This window comes from Bos javanicus, chromosome 21 (genome assembly GCF_032452875.1).
Source record: "Bos javanicus breed banteng chromosome 21, ARS-OSU_banteng_1.0, whole genome shotgun sequence".
Lineage (NCBI taxonomy): Eukaryota > Metazoa > Chordata > Mammalia > Artiodactyla > Bovidae > Bos > Bos javanicus.
In genome coordinates, this window is record NC_083888.1 from 13,550,810 (window position 1) to 13,573,249 (window position 22,440).

A 22,440-nucleotide genomic window follows, 5' to 3' on the forward strand; every position below is an offset into this window, starting at 1 on the left:
GCACCCTGGGTCATGCTCCCGACAATAATGTGTCAAGATTCACAGACTCTTCTGGGTGGTTGCCCAACTCTTATCTCTCCAAACCATCTTTCATTGACCTGCCTAAAGTGAAGCTTCACTTTCGTTATTTCTCTACTCAGTAACCTTCGTGGTTTCCTATTAGCCCTTCTGCAGCTGAGCTTCCCTACATGGTGGCCCTAACCTCCTTCTCCATCACATCTCTATTCCAGCCCATAAATTCCAACTAGACTTAACCATTCCTTATTGAACTTCCCACATTTTGCTATCTCCAGGACTTTATTCATGGGGCTCCCCCCAACCCTCCGCCTGGAACACTCTCCCTGCTCCCCTAACATCCAGACTAAAATCAAGTCCACCCATCGGAGACCATCTCCAATGACACCTCTTCCATAAAGACTTGCTCCCAATCCTTCCAACCAGTGATGAACCTACCTTCTAAATCCTATGACACTGTCCACCCCTTACCTTGTAGTGTCAACTCCAGAGAGTCTATAGCAACTTATGAGCAGCAGTCTGGTTGGAAGGGAAGGCCAGAGTCTGGCCTTAAAGCTGCATTTGCACAAACACTCTGTGTCACTATAATTATATGAGGACAGAAGCTGATGAAATGAAAAATGGAGCTGCTGAGGCTCCACCCCCCGCAAACCCCAGCTACTGAGACTTCACTGCTCCGCCTTCCTTTCTCCTGCTGGACTGCAAGTGTCTTACGGGCAGAGGCTGTGTTCCTCAAGTAAGTGCCTGCTGCAGGGTCCAGCACAGAGCCAGCTGTAGAATAACTGCTTGACACAAAACGCACTGGGTTTATTAGAGCAGGCAATGCCTCTGGGATGCAACCCACCCCGTGCCGCTTCTTCAGGTCTATGCCAAATGAATTAAGTCCTCAGCATCCACTTCCTCCTTGTGTCTCACTGAAGCCAGGTGTGGGACAGCCAGTCCCTCTCTCTTTAAGAGGCTCCTATGACAGCTCCTGACCTGCTTCTCCTTTAAGCTTCACTTTTACTTTTGAACCTGAATTTACCCGGAAAACCATGATGGAGTGGTACTCAATCCAAAGTGACAGTCAAGGTGCCAGCCCTCAGTGGAGAGTCATGCCAGTTCACTTCACACTGCTTTGCCAGCTGGGAAGAAGCCTTAATCAGTTTCATCGGGAATTTACTTTCAGAGGGTGCGCTCTTTCCTACAGGTGCCACCGCTCACCAGAAACAGCTCCGTGCTCCACACCCCAGTAACACAGGGCTCCCTGCACTGGGGGGTGGCGCCTCCACCCAAAGGCACCAGCCTGATCAGCCTCACCCACACGGCACACTTCCCAGCAGACTAAGGCTCACTGTGGAAACCAGAAGCTTGTGCAAGGGACTTGGGTTGAGCATCCAGGGCTGTACCTATCCCTTGAAAACAAGAGAAAAGAAAAAAGTAGCCGAGAAGGGGTGAAAACCACACCCCTCTCATTTTCCTCTATAAATGTAAAGCCAGATTTTAACCTCTCCCAGCAACTCTGTACACGGAACAAGAGAGAAACTTACAGATATTAGTCTCAGGCTGCATTAGACCTTCACTCCCCTCTCCACCCCTTTTTTCATAATGGCTTTAATTTTTTTTAAACTCTTGGACCCAGGTTAGCCCATTTCCTGTTCATCTTTTTTAAGGAATTCAGATCCTTTGCAGTAAAGAAAGACAAGCATTCCCTGGAACTTGATATCAGGAGTGTTTTAGATGGTTGGTTGAGAGCATGTACATTTGTTCAGTTGCACCCTAAACACACCCCATGGCCTCATTTAAGTCTGACTGCTCGTGTGTGCATTGCAACTGCCTTTGCCTGGTTCCAACTTAATCAAGCACTTTAATGAGTAACATTCATATTCGTTGTTGCCTCCATAGGAGCCGGTGCTCATCAAGGTAAATAGCAGCTAGCTGTCTCCACGACCTTTGGTTAAGCTGAGGATCGTCTGTCCTCATCTAGGCAGTGAAGTGTTTGTCCCCCAAGAAGGGAAAACCCTGCTGGGTCCTTTCCAAAGGTTTCATTTTAAAATGTTTCCACTTACAGATCTTTGTAAAAATGACAAGGGAGTTGGACAAGCAATAAGAAATTGTCTATTTGGGTGATAGTGATTCAGAGATTCTTGTGGCATGCCTGTCAAGTGCTAGGCACTGTAGTAAATGCTGGGGATGCAATGAGGACCCCAGTGGTCCAGACTCCTGCCCTCAGTGTGCTTACAGTCTGATGGGAGGACACACTATGTAAGGGTCATGCTGACCAGTGCATAACTGCGAAGTGAGATCACTATTAGGAAGGGAAACATGTGGTGCTGGAATAGCCATCCCTAAGGAGGAGAGGTTAGAGCTGAGTTGAAAGACAGAGGAAGGAAGAAATCAGTTTTCACCAACTGTTAGGGCTGGATCTCTCCCCCTCCGGCTCCCTCTCCCAACATCTAGCACAACTCCTCTATTTATAGGTGAGGAAACTGAGGCCCAGCAAAGCTAAAACTCTTGCCCAAGGTCAGAGCTAATTATAGAAACCAGCGATCCCAACACCCAATCTCTTCCTGCTAAATCACATGGATTTTATTTATATCCCAGCTATAGACTATCTCAATGCCAATAAAACACAGAACATAGAGTTCAAACCACATCCCTCAGGACCACAGCATAAACAGCGATCACGTTTTAATGTAGATAATACCTTTTTATTTTGCAAATCCAAAGAGGTCTCCTCACATCCAAATCCAAAGACAGCTTGTTTTCTGTTAAAAAACAAAACACCAAGGGCATCACCCCGTCTGAAATGCTCTGGCCAATTTCTCCAGCCGCGCAACGCTAACAGGGGCGTGAGCTGTGTGCTCCGGCTGACTTCAGGGCCCAGCTGCAGTTTCAGATTTTGCGGGCGATGGGGTGGCTCCTTGTGTGTCACTGCAGGGATCCGGATCTTTCTCCGGATTCCGGAAGCCTCTGGGGAATTTATCGCAGCTCAAGTGGCCGTGTTCTCGCCAGTGTGTGCGTGCGCCGCGCGGTGAAACATTTCTTTTGAAAAGCCCGTGAGAATCCACTTGCAATCCGCGCGTGTGCGGGTAAAAGGGCAGAGCAAGGAGGAGAAAGACCCGCAGCGGAGCACACCCCGACCCGAGGTGACCGCTGGGGAGCGGCTGCAAGGTGGAGGGGACGTAATATAGTCGTCTTTATTCTCTAGATATGCCTCAGCTTTGTACGCAACAATGTATTCGTGCATTACACATTTAACATACGTGTGTTGGTTTTCCAACAGAAGAGTCTTAAACATCTCAGTCTGCAACAAAGGTGTGTCTCTGGAGACAGCAGCGGCATTTCTCCTGGAAGCGAAGGTCTATTCCAGAAACCTCAGAGCAACTGCCCCCGACCCCGCCCCGGTCCCTGACCCTTGGACCACCTTGGAAAGGATGATGGAAACGTGCTCTCCCGGGCATCCTAGAGGGAGATTAGGAAACTTGGAGGCGCCTCGAGGGTCGCCGCACTTGTCGCCCGCTCCCCCCTGACCCGGGCGCGGTTTAGGGAAGTCTCCATTTGCAGCGTGCGCACCCCCAGCCCACCCCTCAACCGGTGCTGATGCGGGAAGGTGCGGCCGCGGAGGACAGGGCAATCTGAGTCCGCACCTCCGCCTCCTCTCCCGCCCCCTCCCCGCCGGCCCCGCCCGCCTCGCCCCCCGCCCGCGCCCTGGGCGCCCGGCCCACCCCCTCCCCTCCGCGCGCAAACGAACCTCGCGACGCCGAGCGCTCGGCGGCGGCGGCGGCGGCGGCGGCGGGCGGGGGCCGGGCGAGGGAGGGGGCTGGCCCGAGCAGCCCGACTCGGCAGTTGTCTCCCGAGCGCCGGCTGCGCCTCCCGAGCCTCTGGGCTGGGGAAGCACTCGCGGTTCGCTCTCGGGCCGGCTCCTCCAGGCGCTCGCAGGCATGCAGCCCGGGAGCAGGCGGCGCGCCCCGGGCCGCTGCTGAAACGGCCGGGGTGGCGGGGACCAGCGCCTGCCGAGCCCCTCCCACCTTGCCCCGGGGCCGAGAGCGGCGCCCCGGCACCCCCTCTTCTCCCGCCGCCCGGCCAGCGCCACCCCCCGCGGGCTGCAGGGGCTCATGCAGCCGCCAAGGTAAGCGCGCGCCGGGAGCCTGACCAACCCGGCTCTGACAGCCCCGAGGCGCCGCCGCCGCCGCCACTTGCCCGGGCCACCGCACCGCTTTGGTTCCCACCTCTCCCCCCGCTCCAACCCTGCGTCTCATCTTGCTTTCATCTTGCCCAGATTTGGAGCTTTGCTGCGACTCGATCGCTTGAGCTCTTGGCAGCAGTAAAGTTTTTGTGGTTTGGTATTTGTTCTTTTTTTTCCCTAAAATGCTCTTCCTCGGCAGCCCGCAGCGCGCGCGGTTGGGCACACCCGGCGACCGTCTGTACCACTGTGCGCGTGCTGGGAGCTCCGTTTCTCCCGCGCTGCCACCTCCTCCTCGGGCGGCCCTTCCGATCGGCCCGCGGGGCCTGAGACCGAGCGGGCCACCCGGCCGTCCCGCCGTGAGCCTTCACTGGCCGGACTCGCCCGGGCCGTGTACCCCTGCCCTACGCCAGGCTACCTAGTTAGAGCCGCGGCTCGAGTGCCGGCCCCGGGGGCATCGACGCTGCGCTCCGTGTGGGCTCGGGTCCGAGTGGTCCCTTGCCTGGAAGGGCAGGTGCGCAGGAAGATGAGGGGCTTGGGCTGAGTGCTTAAGGAGTAGGATCCCGGGGGGCCCTGGTGTTCCTAAGCGGACAGGTGGACCCGGCGAGCTCCGAGCAGAGAAGGCTCCGCGCGTGGTTCGAGCCGTGGCCCATCCCAGCGGAAGCGCTGGGGCAGGGGAACAGGTGTACCCAGGGGGAGGGCCGATGAAGGGGGCGCCCCCGTGCAATTCTTGATTGCAGCCTGTTAATGTGATTGCGTTAGATTTGCTCGGACGTAGAGTCAATTCCCCCAGATTTAGTTTGTTTTTTTTTTTTTTCTGATGGGAGCCTGCGAGCTGCTAGTATGTGATGTGGTTTCGGAAGGCGTCGGATTGTATTTATTTTTATAAATCGGGTGTCTTGCGGACGGATTAGGGGACATCGCGCCATCTAGCGGAAATGATGAGCCGCGCGTTTCTTTTAGGCGTCGAAGTTGAATGTTCTCAAAGTGGGAGACTCGGGGCGTCTCTCTGGGCGGCAGGAGCTAACCCAGGGACGAGTTTTCCCCGCTGTATTTATTTACCTTCCGGCTGAGCTGAAGCGCAGCGGCGACAGAGCTCCGCGCGCCCAGCTCACGGGTCAGAATTGCAGGTCGCACTGAGTGTGGCAGGCTTTCACCTGGAGAAGATCCATCACCTTCTCCTTCTGGCTTTAGGGTCCTCTCTCACAAGCACAGGGCTTCCCAGGTGGCTCAGTAGTAAAGAATCCACCTGCCAGCGCTGGAGGCGCACGAGACATGAGTTCCATCCCTAGGTGGGCAAGATCCCCTGGAGGAGGAAATGGCAACCCACTTCAGTATTGTTGCCTGGACAATTCCCTGGACAGAGGAGCCTGGCGAGCTAGAGTACGTGGGGTTGCAAAGCGTGGGACATGACTTGGTGACTGAGCACACAGCACAGACATGACCTAGAATGTCACCAGAGTGAGCCTGCGCATGTTCTCTGGACACGTGTCGCAGAAATTGGCAAAACCTGTGCACAGACTGTGATCTTCTCCTGTGCATCACAGACATGAATGATTTGTCAGGGGAGTCTTGAGCCCTAACCCCCTAGAAAAGAAGTGGGCTGTGCTCTGGAGGGCAGCTGAAGGAGAACTGGAAAAGAGTCTGGCACAAATCCATCCAGGAGAGGTATAATATACAAAAATGGCTTTTTTTTTTTTTTTTTGCCCAGAGACTTCCTGCTGTTCCACTACCAGGGCAGGCAACAAGCAGGCCTCCCTTATAAGGGACACGATCGCCAATTAGCAACTGGGGCAGACTTTGTTGGATGGCAAACAGAGCGGACAAAGGCTGTGGGTGGGGCACCCACACAGCCAGGCGGGCTCCACCGTCTGCCGGAGCCTGGTTTTTGCTGCCACCTTCCAGGGCAGATGATATTAGCAATGCGCTGGACTCTCCCTGTTCTGAAGAGTCAGCTGGTTCCTTGTAGAGCGGTGTGGTGCTCTCCTTGTGGGAAGGGTCCTTGCCCCCTCGAGAGCCTCTGAGCTGTGGTGGTGGTGAGGGAGGTCCCCAGCATCCTTTTTTCAATAACCCTGCTCCCACCCTTTCCCTCTCAGGTGGCAGACAGGGGCCTATGCTCTGAGCAAACATTCCAAACGAGAGGCGGCTTCTCCGCCCACTCCCCACGCTATCGCAAACTGTGTCCCCCTTTGCGGGTGTTTAGTTAATAACTAGATTTAGGACAAAAAGGGTCTTGCCGTAACCTGGCATCTTATTCAAAGAGGGCTTCTGTGATCTTCGCTAGGAAACCTCTGTCTGCTTTCTCTCCTTCTAAGCGTCTCTGAGGCCTGATTCAATCCCTCCCCAGTGTGTGTAATAATACACAGCGGAGGATGAGAAGCCCCTAGTTCACATGCCCCTTGACTTGGCTGTTAAACCAGCCTGTGGGGGCCAGATAGAGGAGTCCTTAGGTGAGGAGATACGAAACAAAATGATTAGGCACGGAGCGTTCCTAACACAGGGACGGGGCGGCGGGGTCTCAAGTCACTCTCACAGTGATGCTCGCTGCTTCTAGGGAAGCGGTCAGGAAGAGGTACTGGCATTTCCGCCTCTCCAAACTGATGCCTAGAGAGGTGGAGAGGTGGAGCCAAGGTTCTGCAAGTTTAAAGGGCTTTTTTCCCTTCAGCCTTGCTACCAAGCGAATTAAACTCAAGCACTTGCTTTTGCCAAGTGTGGCCCCCAAATTAAGTCATGTCTTAGAGGGGTACTCTCTCCCAAAGTCTGCCGCCCAGGAAGAGAGGCAGGATATACCCAAATGAAACTGAGCTTGAACAGAGTGCAGGCTTATTGCCACCTCTTCCGTGAAACGAAAGGGCACCCCTCCTTAAAGATCACTGTTCTAGAATTTGACTTATAACATCAACTGTAAGTTCACCCAACTTTTAAGTGTCTGCAGTATCCTTGTGGCTCTCCAGGAGAATGGCTTTGCTTTTCAAACAACATTCATTATTCATTCAACAAACTTAACAGAGACTTAACTTGAAGAGGGGAGATCCAGCCTTTCAGATGACAGGCCTCTCGTTTCCTCCTTTTGACTGAGTGACAGTTTCAGCCTGCCTTCCCTTAGCAACATTGCTCTGAAGAGCGATGAACAGGACGGTGGAAAAAATTTAAGGACTGCCTTGCCCAAGTGTGCAGACAAAGTCAGTCAGAAGTCAGTTTCCTTGGTGAAAAAATGAACATCTTTTAAAAGGATGACAGTTTCTTAGCCAGATCTGACCCATAAGGACAAAATGCGATATCACATTAGAGCCTAAGGATCAGGAGGCAAGAATGCCCACTGAGGTGTGAAACTTTATAATTCTAAGGGCTGGAGGAAAAAAATTTTGTGATTTGGGCAGAAATTGGGAAAAAAATGCCAAATGCAAATATCTTACAGATTTTGTCTTTGAAAGATTTAAGAATTTGTCTCTGTGGCTTAGAGGGTAAAGAATCTGCCCACAATGTGAGAGACTCAGGTTTGATCCCTGGATTGGCAAGATCCCCTGGAGAAGGGAATGACTGCCCACTCCAGTATTCTTTCCTGGAGAATTCCATGGACAGAGGAGCCTGGGGGGTCTACAGTCCGCAGGGTCACAGAGAGTCGGACATGATTAAATGGCTGACAGTTTCATCAATTCTGCAGCCGTTTTGGAGAAGGAAATGACAACCCATTCCAGTATTCTTGCCTGGATAATCCCATGGACAGAGGAGCCTGGTGGGCTCCGGTCCATGGAGTTGCAAGAGTCGGACATGACTTAGCAACTAAACCACCACCAAAAGATTAAAAGTCACTGCTACTAGACAAACATAAATGCATGCTACATACCTTATAAAATTATTATATCCAGATTTACTACAGTAAAGAATGAAAGTGCTGCAGACACTGTTTATGCAGAAAACTATGATAAAATTGCCAGTTGAGTTTACTTTTCTTTTTTCGATTGTTTTGTTTAAAGCAACACTCCAAGATGAAGAGCTTTCAGGAATCAGGATCCTGGGTTTGTCAGAGTCTGAAAATCTGGCAGAAACTTGAAAACAAAAGATTCCGTCAACAATCTGGTAAAACAGCCAAGTCTTTTAGATTCTGTGTCCTTCACAGGACACGCAGCGGGATGAGCGTATATGAGTACCAGTGCCCTACAGCTTGTTCACTTCTATCTCACTAGGGCATCTTCTGGGCTTCCCAGGTGGTGCTAGTGGTAAAGAAGCCACCTGTCAATGCAGGAGACAAAAGAGACTGGAGTTCAATCCCTGGGTTGGGACGATCTCCTGGGGGAGGGCATGGTAACCCACTCCTGTATTCTTGCCTGGAGAATCCCATGGACAGAGTAGCCTGGCGGGCCGCAGTCCCTGGAGTTGCAAATAGTGGGACACGACTGAGCGACTGAGCACGCCTGCACGCATAGGAACAAATCCGCTGGGCTGCTGAGGGTTTAGCTAAGCTACCCCGTGGTATCGATGCCTCCGCATCTGTTTTGTTTGGTCAGGAGGCCTGAGGGGAGCTTAAATTGACACCAGCCCCCTCGTGCAAGTGCATGCCCTAAATAACAGCCAGGGGTCATGGTCATGATCCACAGTCTCTCCTTCTCCCCAGGACCCACCGCTTGTGCCCCACTTAGCTGAGACCCCCTTCAGGCTCACCAGAAGCCCACATTTTTGGTTTGAATTGACCAATCTGGCCTTAGGTCAGGAACCCCAGCACCCTCTACCCACGGCCCCTAAAGGCGTGTGGCCCGAGTCCTGTCTCTCTGTTCGCCCTTGGCCGTGACCTCCCTGTGTGGCCCCCTGAGGTACACCAGGTCCGTCCTGCAGGACCTGTGAGTGGCCCACGTCCTTATTTCAGTTTGTCCCATGGTCTACAGGTGAACTGTGGCTTCCCACCCGGCAGCCGGTGCTCCACCGACAGTGGAAACCCTGCGTCAGAGTGGGGATTTGACAGGTCCTCGCACAAAAGCACGTGGGGATGCAAGTTTCATTCACAGAGTTGTAACAGCTACCAGGTTTCCTCAAAACAATGGGTACCTTGAAGAGAGTGAGAATTCATGTTTGTTTGGAAGTTTGGGTACATAACTTTCATTTGTGTGCTGTGCTGTGCTTAGTCACTCAGTCGTGTCCGACCCTTTGCGACCCCATGGACTGTAGCCCACCAGGTTCCTCTGTCCATGGGATTCTCCAGGAAAGAGTACTGGAGTGGGTTGCCATGCCCTCCTCCAGGGGATCTTCCCAGTCCAGGGATCAAACCCAGGTCTCCCTTATTGCAGGTGGATTCTTTACCGTCTGAGCCACATTTAATTCAATATCCTTTATGGAAAAGAGGTAAAATATAAATAATAAATAGATTTTTAATACAACTGTGTTTTCTCACATGGGCTTCCATTTATGCAAGCACAAAGAAATACAGAGCTTATAGGAGTTCCCGGGTGGTCTTGTGGTTAGGATCTGGCATTTTCACTGCTGTGGTCCAGGTTCAATCCCTGGTCAAGGAACTGAGATCCTGCAACCTTCGTGGTGTGGCCAAAATTTAAAAATGGAAACTGTAGAGCTTGAGGACTGGCTTACCTGTAGACGTGAGGAGGTCCGTGATCGCTTCCCTCACAGGTCCAGACCTGCTAATAACCCCTCACTGCTAGGTTTGGTAGGTCATTTCTGCCACAGAACAAGGAGTTCATGGGAGCTTGTGTCCTTGGGTATCTCAAGGTCATATGGTAAGGAAAAGCTTGACACGACCCTCTTCAGACATGTGGTGAGGTTGTACATTGCTTTGATTTTTCTCTGCTGAGAGCGTTTTGATAGAGGAGATTCCTAAACTCCAAGCATCTGGTTTCTTCATGAGCAAATAGATGCTATTGGCAGAGTCTGCTGACTTCAGGGGTGCATTGCTAGGGAACGTATTGCTCCCTACATGTACACACCTGGGCCAAGAGTCAATGAGGGTAAAGCAAACCCAAGCCAAGATGACACCGAAACCGAACCAAGATGGCATCCAAGTCTTCCCGTTCTGGGTCAGTGACCAATTTCTAGATGGAAGCCCATCTGATTTTGAATTTAAGATAGACTCTGAATGGCTTGAGGTCTGAAGGGACTCCAATGAATTGATATTGTAGATAGCATTCCCTAAACATCTTTTTGTGTAATATTTACCTGTCGGTCAGAGGCTGTCAGCTTCCCAGGTGGCTCAAGTGGTAAAGAACCCTCCTGCCAATGCAGGCGATGCAGCCAGGAGATGAGGGTTCAATCCCTGGATCAGGAAAGATCCCCTGGAGGAATAAATGGCAACCCACTCCAGTATTCTTGCCTGGAGAATTCCATGGACAGAGGAGCCTGGCGGGCAACAGTCCAAAGGGTCTCAAAGAATCAGACACGACTTAGCAATGGAGCATAACACACAGAGGCTCTTAAGCCCAGGTAAGTGCTCTATGAAAACTCTATGAAAACTTGACCTAAAAATACCTAAAAGAAAGAAAAAAAAATTCTCTATTTCAACTTCCTAAGTTTTTGTGGGGATACAGTAGGGGAGATGGTTCAGGAAATTTTTTCTTTTCTTAAAATATTTTAATATCTTTGTTTATGGAAAACAGTATATCTCTAAACATATGCACATCTCTAATCATGAGCCATCATTATATATATGGAGCATATTATTTGACTAACAGGAAAAAGTAAACCCTGGTGAGAATGAGAAATAACTATGATTTGGTGGGAAATACACTGGACTTGGCCCCACAAGACCTGGGTTTGAACCTCTCCCTGCCATTTATATTCTCAGTGACCTTGGACAAGTCACTTAATCTCCCTGAGTCTCATTCTCCTCATTTTGACACAGCTGTGTCCATCACTTTGTTGAAATGACCCTACAGTTACGTGAGAGACTTTGTCTTATAGTGGTTGCTCAACAAAACTTGAGTATAACTGATAATGCACTTAGAACCCAACCCAGAGGTCAAGGTTATCTAAAAGTCCTTGGGGACTAATTCAGAAAGATAACATGTACCCCAATATTCATGGCAGCATTACTTACAAATTGCCAAGATGTCAAAGCATCATCTGCAGCAACATAGACAGAGTTGGAGGGCGTTATGCTAAGTGAAGTACATCAGACAGAGAAAGACAAATACTGCATGATACCACTTATATGTGGAAGTTTAAAGATACAACAGACCAGTGAATATAACAAAAGAAGAAGCAGCAGACTCACAGGCATAGAGAACAAACCTGTGGTTGGCAGTGGGGCTGGGGGAGTGGGAGGGACAAAGCATTGGGTGTGAGATGGGCTGTAAGGATGTGTTTGTGCAACATGGGAAATAGAGCCAATATTTTGTAATAATTGTAAATGGAGTGTGACCTTTAAAAATTATATAAAAAGTAATTTTTTAATTTAAAAAACAAAATAAAAGTCCTTGGGGGAATTCTGAGGATTTCTCCCCAATACCCACATGTCTAAAGGCTTGTAACCTATAGTAGATACTTTGTTACCATGAAAACAATGGTTCTTGTTGGTAATATAAGAATGCTACTGCTGCTGCTAAGTCACTTCAGTCGTGTCCGACTCTGTGCGACCCCACAAACGGCAACCCACCAGGCTCCCCCGTCCCTGGGATTGTCCAGGCAAGAACTAACATTGGCAATGACTTATCAACACTTACTCTCTTCCTAGCATCTGTTCTAAGTGGTCTATCACTGTGTTAACTCATTTAATCTTCACAATAACCCTATGAGGCAGCCAAAGTATATCCCCATTTTTCAGTTGGGATAACTGAGCTTTAGAGTATCTGTTCAGACTTTGTGTTCTTGGCCAGCGTGCTATACTGACTCTCTAATGTAAAAGTGAAAACATTCCGTCAGCCTCCAACAAATTAAAAAAAGAAAACCATGGTGGTAGAGAAAATGTCACATAAAGCAATAGATTGATTTTTTCCTAGATTGGCACCCTTCCCCGCCACCCATCAGCTGGGGATCTTCTTTATTTCAGCTTTGCATTAGCCATTCTAAACAGTTTTGAATTTGATGAATAACTTGGTTATCTGTTCCTATTGCTAAATGCCTATGGTATTTGTGCTTGGCACCAACTTACTAGTTCATTAATCCAAATACCGTGGCCTTCTGCTGGTTGGGGGAGATGCAGACACGCTGTCGGTTCAAACAGTTGCCATTTGGTGGATAAATGGGTCCAAGCTGGTTCTTCTCCCAAGAACTTACTGGAATGAGAAGAGGAACATACTGGGTGGCCTGTTCTCCCTCGTAGGAACCTGGGGCATCTCAGTATAGGCACCCAAAAGTTGTTTTAAAACAAGAGGCTACTGAGTGTTTTCAAGGTGTGGTTTCAGGTATATGGTCATATCGCTGGGAATGATTGCTGAAGAATTTCATGCTGGCACTAAAACATACAAATGTCACTTTTCAAATAACATTTCCTACTTGCTCATCAACATTTCGCTTGGGGGAACCCAGAAATGGTCCAGATGGGGCCCCAGAGTGGCTCCTCAGAGTCAGGTGTGGGCAAGGCCATTTAGTTACAGAGCTAATACCTGGTCACTGAATCCCTAGAGATACCAGACTGTGAAGCTGGGAGACACCACCCCCCAGGGGGAGTGGGGCACCCAGGTCATGACTCTGTAGATTGAGAAGCTGCGGGTCCAGAGATAGGATGGGACAGGGGCCACGCAGCTAGACGTAGAACTGCCCCGAACCCCAGGTCTCGCTCTTTCTCTGTATCCACTTCAGTGTCTAAAAACTCTCAATCTCGGACTTCCCTGGAGGTCCAGTGGTTAAGACTCCGCACTTCCACTTCAGCGGGCGCAGGTTCGATCCCTAGTAAGGAAACTAAGATCCCGCATGCCGCACCGGGCTGCCAAAAAAAGAAAAATAAATAAAAACTCTCAATCTCAACACTGACAAGTAAGCAGTTCTCAAATGCTATCACTCCGTACTGGCCTTTGTAGGCAGGATTGGCAGCTGTAGATCAACTAGTAGGTGTGGGCTGGAGTCACGGACAAGAACTGGAGAGGAAAGTCAGGAAGACTTTCATAAATGAAACTCCAACTATATGCTAGTTGACAGTCCCATCTAGGGAGAAAGGGAAGATGTAGCAAAAGAATGAACGAAGCTACTCCAGGAGCTTACTGAGAGTCTCAGCGGTCAAGAAGGAGAGGTACAAACAGGTGAAAGGAGGGGCTTACATTATGGAAATGCGACCCCAAAAACTGTTAGTAGATCATCTGAAGGCCTCCAGCTCAGCCTGAGATGAGACTGGGGCATCTCAAAGGGAATCCTTCCTTCTGTCCTGAGTAAGATGAGCACGTATTAATAGATGAACAAGGGTCAGTAGAGGCAGACAGAAAACCCACCATCTCTGTGCCTGGGAAGGGGCCAGTGAGCTCATCAGAGGTGGCAGGTGACGGCTGGGAGTCACCCAGACCTGCCCAAAGCCCACTCAGCTAGCTGGATGACCTGACGCAGATTACTTACCTTCCACCGTGTGCTGCTGCTGCTAAGTCACTTTAGTCATGTCCAACTCTGTGCAACCCCATAGACGGCAGCCCACCAGGCTCCCCCGTCCCTGGGATTCTCCAGGCAAGAACACTGGAATGGGTTGTCATTTCCTTCTCCACCGTGTAAGTTGCAGTAAATGTGGATTTACTAACAGATGAGAGAAGACAGGATACGTGTTTTTGAAAATGGGAATTAAGTCCAGGAGAAAAAGAGGATGTAATTTTGTAAAGGCAGTTGGCATTCCTCACGTGGACTATTTTATTTATTTTCATTTATTTTTAAAGTGGGGTATAGCTGACTCTGCTGACATAGGTCCGTATAGTCAAGGCTATGGTCTTCCCGGTGGTCACGTACAGTTGTGAGAGCTGGACTGTAAAGAAGGCTGAGCACCGAAGAACTGATGCCTTCAAACTGTGGTGCTGGAGAAGACTCCTGAAACTCCCTTGGACAGCAAGGAACTCAAACCAGTCAATCTTAAAAGAAATCAACCCTGACTACTCACTGGAAGGAGACTGATGCTTAAGCTGAAGCTCCAGTATTTTGGTCACCTGATGCAAACAGCCAACTCATCACTGATGCAATGGACATGAGCGTGGGCAGACTTTGAGAGATGGTGAGGGACAGGGAGGCCTGGCGTGCTGCAGTCCCTGGGGTCGCAAAGAGTCAGACACAGCGGGGCGACTGAACAGCAACAGCGACATAGCTGGTGCACAGTATTATATGTTACAGGTATATAATATAGTGATTCACAATTTGTACAAGTTATTCTCCATTATTCTCCATCTATAGTTATTACAGAATATTGGCTATACCCCCCATGTTGTACAATATACCTGAAGCTTCTTTTATGCTTAATAAGTTGTATCTCTTAATTCCTTACCCCTATTATGCCCCTCTCCACTCCCCTCTCCCCACAAGTAACCCTTAGTTGGCTCTCTGTAAATCTGAGTCTGCTTCTTTGTTCACATGGACTGTTTTATATTTAAATCTCTCTACGGACATATATCCCCTTTAGCTGGGGAACTCAGTTCTTAGTCTCTTCAGCTCCTGCCATGAGTGGAGGGATTTACAGGGCTATTTCACTGAGAGACAGAATGAAATAGGAAGTACCCGCTGGGGAGGGAGCATTTGGGGGCTTGCTAATACTTTTTGGTAAAATGATAGCTAGCTAGCTAGAGAAATCGATTGATTGATTGATTTTATGTGTGCTTATTGCATATAGAAATATCTAGAAAGATACACATGAAACTGTAAATAGTCATGACCTCCAGGGATAGTGAATTTATTTCATTTAACAGGAAATTGATTTTTTTTAATGTATGTATAATACTGTTTCAATTTCTTGAAATAAATTTGATGTTAGATGGAAGGAAACAGAAAGTCCAGGAAATTTGCTCTCTCTCTGTTTTCTTTAAAAAAAAAAAAAATCCTTTTTATATCTCTCCAGCATCGTGAATATGCACATACATGTCTACCAGCAGGGGTGTGCTTCTGGAAGGTTCTGGGGCAGACACTCCATGCAGATGTCCCATGCCAACCTGGTCCTCCAAAGAGGACCTCTGAACAGGGGACTGGAAGAAACACAAGCTGGAATCAAGATTGCCAGGAGAAATATCAATAACCTCAGATATGCAGATGACACCACCCTTATGGCAGAAAGTAAAGAAGAACTAAAAAGCCTCTTGATGAAAGTGAAAGTGGAGAGTGAAAAAGTTGGCTTAAAGCTCAACATTCAGAAACAAAGATCATGGCATCCGGTCCCATCACTTCATGGGAAATAGATGGGGAAACAGTGGAAACAGTGTCAGACTTTATTTTTGGGGGCTCCAAAATCACTGCTGATGGTGACTGCAGCCATGAAATTAAAAGACGCTTACTCCTTGAAAAGAAAGTTATGACCAACCTAGACAGCATATTGAAAAGCAGAGACGTTACTTTGCCAACAAAGGTCCGTCTAGTCAAGGCTGTGGTTTTTCCAGTGGTCATGTATGGATGTGAGAGTTGACTGTGAAGAAGGCTGAGCACTGAAGAATTGATGCTTTTGAACTGTGGTGTTGGAGAAGACTCTTGACAGTCCCTTGGACTGCAAGGAGATCCAACCAGTCCATTCTGAAGGAGATCAGCCCTGGGATTTCTTTGGAAGGAATGATGCTAAAGCTGAAACTCCAGTACTTTGGCCACCTCATGCGAAGAGTTGACTCATTGGAAAAGACTCTGATGCTGGGAGGAATTAGGGGCAGGAGAAGGGGATGCCAGAGGATGAGATGGCTGGATGACATCACTGACTCGATGGACATGAGTGTGAGTGAACTCCGGGAGTTGGTGATGGACAGGAAGGACTGGCGTCGTGCTGCGATTCATGGGGTTGAAAAGAATTGGACATGACTGAGTGACTGAACTGAACTGAGCAGGGGTGCCACCCCACGGGGCAGTCCGACGTGCTTTGTTCACAAGGTGGAATTTTGACAGATGGTGTTGCGGTCTTGAGGCCAGTAGTGATGTAGCTGTCACCATAGCTGTCACCATACCTGGTGCTAATGATGTCTTGCTCTGCAGTCAGTGGTCCAGTTCCTTAAAGAAGCTACTGACAGAGCCCCCAGTTCTGAAAGACTCCCCAGCCTTGTTAAGTCCCAAGTTGATTTGTGGCAACCGAATGGGAAATAAATATGAGGCTCCTGAGACACCACACAAACACCACTCTCAAGAGTCCTCAAAACTAGAATTCTTCATCTCCACATCTGACTGCCCCCGCCGGGGTTCCAGGCGGGGGCTGCCGAACTGTCTGCTGCTCATCTGAGAACCCCCAAAACCTGCTCAGAGCCCAGTACTCAGTGAATGTTTGTTGAATGAATGAAACAGAAAAACTGATTAAAAGAATCTGCCTTGTAGCAGTGGAGGGATCTTACTAACCTGATCATAGACATTAAAAGACACGTGAAGAGTATTAGTTGTTCAGTTGTGTCCAACTCTTTGCGACCCCATGGACCGTAGCCCACCAGGCTCCTCTGTCCATGGGATTCTCCAGGCAAGAATACTGGAGGGGGTTGCTATTCCCTTCTCCAGGGCATCTTCCCAACCCAGAGGCTGAACCAGGATCTCTTGCATTGTAGGCAGATTCTTCACCCTCTGAGGCATTGGGCAAGCAAAAGACATGTCCAAGAGCAAATAAAATCTGCTAATGTGTTTTAAATCCATTGAGAGGTTTCAAAGTGAAGGTGAAATATTCATTCAGTTTCTAAAGAGAGCCATTGGAATGTCAGGGAAAGGTGTGTTTCAAAAATCCATTAAAATATTGTAAAAAAAAAAAATTCTGTGTGTTTTAATTAGTACAAATAAGCATCCCTCAGGGTGAGGGACAGAGCTCAGAACCAAGAAAGCCGTGTGCACACAGAGAGAAAGGAAGCCTGAAGCAAAGGGAAAAAAAAAAAACAACAACAAGATAAGCCAAAACGGGAACACACTGTAAGGCTTTCCAGAATCAACGGTAAAGAGGTTTCCTGATGCCAGAGTAAGGACAGTGAGAACCAGACTTTAGAAGAAGAGAAGCAGGGAGATTCCTGCGTCGTCATGGCAACAAACAGGTCAAGGAAAGCCTGGGGCCCTCTACCCCAGGACCATCTATCTGGAGGAAAGGGAGAAGTGGCAATTAAAGATGGCAGTCATATCTCGGTGGCCAAAAAAGGCAACTTTCCTTCCACACTGGCCCTCGCCCAAGGGCCTCCTGCCCACAAAGGAAGCCCACCCATCCAGGAAGGGTCACATTTAATAGTCACTTTGGTGGAACAGATACTAAAAAGGTAGTGTCAGCAGGCACTTTGTAAAGTCCTAATTAACTGGCCTAAGCACAACACACTTTCTGAAAAGAGAACGTGAAACTGGACCAATCATCTATTAGCATTCCTCGAGGAGGTAGAAATAGGCCTGGAGAAACACAGGGAAGAATTATGTTTAGACGTTCAAAATTCCTTCTGACAAAGTTCCACCCCAAAGGTCATTTCCAACAGTAAGTTCCTCCAGAATGCAGGGGGAAATCGCCATGAATCGGAATTGTCCTTAGAGATAGGAAACAAAAAATATGATAAACAGGTACTTTTCTAAATGAAGAATTATAAACAGTGGGGATCCCCAAGGATTGCCAGTACTCCCAGACTTTGTTTAAATGTCCATAGATCATCTGGAGGAATGAATGGTTCCAGGCCTGCAGATGAAATGGTTCCAGACTCTGTGGAGAGATGGCAAACACATGGTGATTAACTGCAGGACCAGTTTATGAGTTTACAAGAAGATGCATATTAAGCTTTCACAGGGGCAAGCCTCATCCAATGCACTTAGGAAAACATAATCCAAATTACAAAAATAACGGACTGTGTCCAGGCTGTTTATAGCTCCCAAGGAATCTTGAGGGTCTTTGCAAAATGTTTGTTTGCTAAAGGCCATGCAGGACCAAGCATTCAGAAATGGTATTGGACACTAAGCCAAAAATAGTGCTCTCCCTGGGCTCTACCCAAACCTGGCAGTTTTATGACCTTCTCCTAGAGAAGAATATCTCAGAACTGTAGGAGGGTGAGTAATCACCCAAACAGAAGGCTTTCCCAAGAAGCTGGCCTGCTTCGTTCTTGAAGGATGTCAGCGTGGAAAGATGAAGCCAGAAAGGTGATATGATCAAAAGTCTATAAAACCTTAAAGGTTACGCACAGATTGAGCAGCTCTGGTTCATCAAATCTGAGATGACCAGACTCAGTGTAGCCCTTGAAGTCTGAAAGAGGAATTTGAGCTGTATGATGCAGGGAACTTAGATCCGGTGTTCTGTGACAACTTAGAGGGGTGGCATGGGGTGGGAGATGGGAGGGAGGTTCAAGACGGAGGGGACCTATGTACACTCGTGGCCAATTCATGTTGATGTAGGGCAGAAACCAACACAATATTATAAAGTAATTATCCTCCAATTAAAAATAGTTTTTTAAAATAGAGGAATTTGAGAGATAATTACAAAAGAGGATTGGGTCCCACTAAACAACTGAGTTCCTCAAAATGTGGTACAGAGAAAATTTACTCAAATGTGAGGAGTGGAGGAGGCTCAAGAAATTTTGCCAGTAAATGAGTTTTTCCAGCCAAAAAAAAAAAAAAAGAGTGCCATTTCCCACTCCAGGGGATCTTTCTGACGCAGAGATCTAACCCTCGACTCTTGCATTTCCCGAGCCTCCTGCACTGGCAGGCGGATCCATTACCACTAGTGCCACCTGGGAAGTCCCGTGGATTAAGAGCCATTGACAACACAACAATGGAAATTGTGACAGACTATTTTCTTGGGCTCCAAAATCACTGCAGCCATGAAATTAAAACATGCTTGCTCCTTGGAAGAAAAGCTATGACCAACCTACACAGCATATTAAAAAGCAGAGACATTACTTTGCCAACAAAGTTCCGTCTAGTCAAAACTATGGTTTTTCCAGTAGTCATGTATAGATGTGAGAGTTGGACTATAAAGAAAGCTGAGCACCGAAGAATTGATGCTTTTGAACTGTGGTGTTGGAGAAGACTCTGGAGAGTCCCTTGGACTGCAAGGAGATCCAACCAGACAATCCTAAAGGAAATCAGTCCTAAATATTCATTGGAAGGACTGATGCTGAAGCTGAAACTGCAGTATTTTGGCCACCTGTTGCAAAGAACTGACTCCTTGGAAATGACCATGATTCTGGGAAAGATTGAAGGCAGGAGAAGAAGGGGACAACAGAGGATGAGATGGTTTGATGGCATCACTGACTTGATGGACATGAGTTTGGCAAGCTCCAAAAGTTGGTGAAGGACAGGGAGGCCCGGCATGCTGCAGTCCATGGGGTCACAAAGAGTCGGATACAACTGAGTGACTGAGCTGAACTGACAACACATCCCTGCACTTCTGAGGATGGCAAAAATACTTCCTGGGACCAGAATTGGACCTTAGCTTTCTCCTGGTTGGTCAGGAATCTGCCTAGACATGAGAAGACCCAAAATCAAACCAATTTCAGCAAAACTAGGACTTTGTTGGCTCCCATAGCTGGAACAGGCTCTTAGGTGGCTCCAAGGAGCTAAGACAAAGCTTCAGGGAGAATCACACGCTAAAGAGTGATGTGGGGACGGTTAGCCCTGAAAATCTCCATCAGTTCCTGAAAAGCTCACCAGACACAATTCAAGTTTAATAATAAAGATATATATATGCCAACGCTGCAGATACAGCTTCAACCCACAGCACTCATCAACACTTGCCTTCCTGTCAGATTACCATCCCCAGATCCATCCTACAGAGGAATCAGAAATCAGAACTGGGTGCTTCCTCATGGCAACAGTCTCAGGACAGGTGCTGATTGGTCAGCGTGGGTCACATGCCAGTCTCTGCTTTAGTGAAAGCGATCATTGGTTTCTCTGTCTTTCCTGGACTTTAAGTCCAAGAGGATGAACTGATTGACTCAACCTGGGTCTTATGTGCACCCAAGGTTGATGGAGGGTGATGGAACTTAAAACTTACAAGTCCCTAACATTTGTCACCTGGGAGAGCTCATTAAATATGCGGACACCCAAGGCTCTACCTCCTGAGATTCACATTCAGATGCTCCAAGTGGCGCCTGCATGCTAAGTCGCTTCAGTCGTGTCTGACTCTTTGCCACCCTATGGACTGTAGCCTGACAGGCTGCTCTGTCCATGGGATGCTCCAGGCAAGAACACTGGAGTGGGCTGCCATTCCCTCCTCCAGCGGATCTTCCCAACCCAGGGATCGAACCTGCGTCTCTTAAGTCTCCTGCTTTGGCAGGCGGATTCTTTACCACTAGCACCACCTGGGAAGCCCTGAGTGGCACCTGGGCATATGTATTATTGTTAAGTCCTCTGAGATGGTCTACCAAAGGAATAAATCCCTCTTCTTCAGGCTTTGGGTGGAGCTCCTGATTTCTAAAGATGTACACCCTAGCAGAGCATGTGCTGGCCTTGCAGAGGCTTTCCCAGGCTCGTACTCTTTCTGTAGCCTCACCTCTTTCTCCTATAGCCATCATCAAGATCTTCCAGCTCCTCAGACAAGCCACACCTTGGTAAATGGTATCTTTGGTGTTCCTTCTACCTGGAAGCTCTGCCCTGTGCCTCCTCCCTTGCCCACCATCTTCCCCTGGCACACACCCACACTGGGAGAACTTCCCACGCTGCACCCTAGACTGGGCTGGAGGCCCCCGGTGCCTATGGGCCTCCCTGTCAGAGTCTGTTATTCCTTATTGAAAGAGATTGTTAAGTTTATCTGTCTTGCGTTGACTTTAAGCCCAGTGTGGACTTGCTTCATTGGCATGAAAGACACATACAGCATGTCAGGGATGGGGTTTGGTGTGGCTGGCTCTGCAGTTTATTAGCTGGTAATTGGGTGAGTACTTAAGTTCATCCAGCCTCAGTTTTCTCATCTGCAAAATGGGGATAATAATAGAACCTGCCTTAGCGTAAAGTGTCTAGAAATGTGACGCACTTAGCCGGCACCTGACATAATGTGGGAGCACACTGAAGCATAAGCCGTTATTATTATCATTCTTTTCTAAATTGTATTTATTTATTTGGCTGTGCTGGGTCTCTGCTGCTGCGTAGCCTCTTCTCTGGTGGTGGCAAGCAGGGGCTGCTCTCTGGGAGCGGTGCACAGGCCTCTCATTGAAGCAGCTTCTCTTGTTGCAGAGCACAGGCTCTAGAGCGTGGGCTCAGTCCTTGTGGCCCGTGGGCTTAAAATTGTTCTGAGGCATGTGGGATCTTCTCAAATCAAGGATCGAACCTGTGTCTCCTGCACTGGCAGGTGGATTATTTACCACTGAGCCACCAGGGAAGCCCCTGTTGCTATCATTCTTACTGAAAATGAATCTTTGAAGACACCTTGCAAGATTTGGGGTCAAGTCTTCTCCGGGTAGTCAGCTGTTCACTTCTGACCTCTGCTTTCTCCCCTCACCTTCCTCTAATATCTATTTCTACCAGCAGTTCAGAAGACAGGAGTTATCTTATTGATTGCTTTGTCCCCCAGGGACTAGCATGCTCTAGTCCTAAATATGTATTTCTTGACCGATGACTCAGGCCCTGGACTTGAGAACACCCTGTTCATACCCCAGAGGCTGGGAAAGCCAGAAATCCCTGTCCCAGGAGGGCTTCAACCTTATGTAGACCTTGCCTTCCAGGAGCCCTCTGCCCATTCATCACATAGCACGACCACCCCCCAAGGTGGAAAGGGAGAGACGGAGGGATGATGGTTCAGTGGAGCTGCCTCCAGAGCCAAGACTGAGGGAAAGGGAGCCGAAGCATGACAAAGTCTCCAGGGAAAATGCAGAGGTGGTCAGAAGGTAACGATAGCTGTTAGTCTTAAGTCAGCTACACGCAGAGTTAAGTGAATTTCTATGGCAAACGGAGTGCTAAGTTCCCAAACCCTACGTTTCAAGAATTTCTTATTTTTGCAGAGAGCCGGGGAGTTGTCAATAATAAGCTGGTTGGTTTGGCCAGTATAGACAGATTCCTCAAGGTCAACACAACCCCATATTGCTCTATTTGTGGCTGGATTTCTCTTCATAGTCTTAGCTGTGTGAAAGCCAAATCTCTACTTTTACGATGTCCAAATTCAGCCTCACACATCTCTCCTTGTGAGAAGGAAGCCCTTTGTATCCCCTGCCCAAATGATGCCCTTATGCTGTAGGAATTGGATCTCCTCCCCAAATGGCGGCCAGGCCCCAGCAGGAATGCTGGGGCGCGCCCACGGCCCAGTGTCC

The 22,440-nt window shown here is 48.6% G+C and overlaps 1 protein-coding gene and 1 long non-coding RNA gene across 3 annotated transcripts in view; one reads left to right on the top strand and one right to left on the bottom strand.

Annotated features, from left to right (window-relative positions):
* Positions 1-3,711, bottom strand: part of LOC133234120 (uncharacterized) — a 135,673-nt gene extending 131,962 nt beyond the window's left edge. For both annotated transcript variants that reach the window (XR_009732026.1, XR_009732025.1), the window contains exons 1-2: positions 3,261-3,711; positions 2,702-2,762 (exon numbers count right to left, since the gene is read on the bottom strand). This is a non-coding gene — a long non-coding RNA (uncharacterized LOC133234120). The remainder of the gene's footprint in view (positions 1-2,701; positions 2,763-3,260) is intronic.
* A 115-nt stretch (positions 3,712-3,826) lies between these two features.
* Positions 3,827-22,440, top strand: part of RGMA (repulsive guidance molecule BMP co-receptor a) — a 49,942-nt gene continuing 31,328 nt past the window's right edge. The window contains exon 1 of the mRNA XM_061394296.1: positions 3,827-4,126. Coding sequence (XP_061250280.1) covers positions 4,113-4,126 — 14 coding nt within the window. The 5' untranslated portion in view covers positions 3,827-4,112. The remainder of the gene's footprint in view (positions 4,127-22,440) is intronic.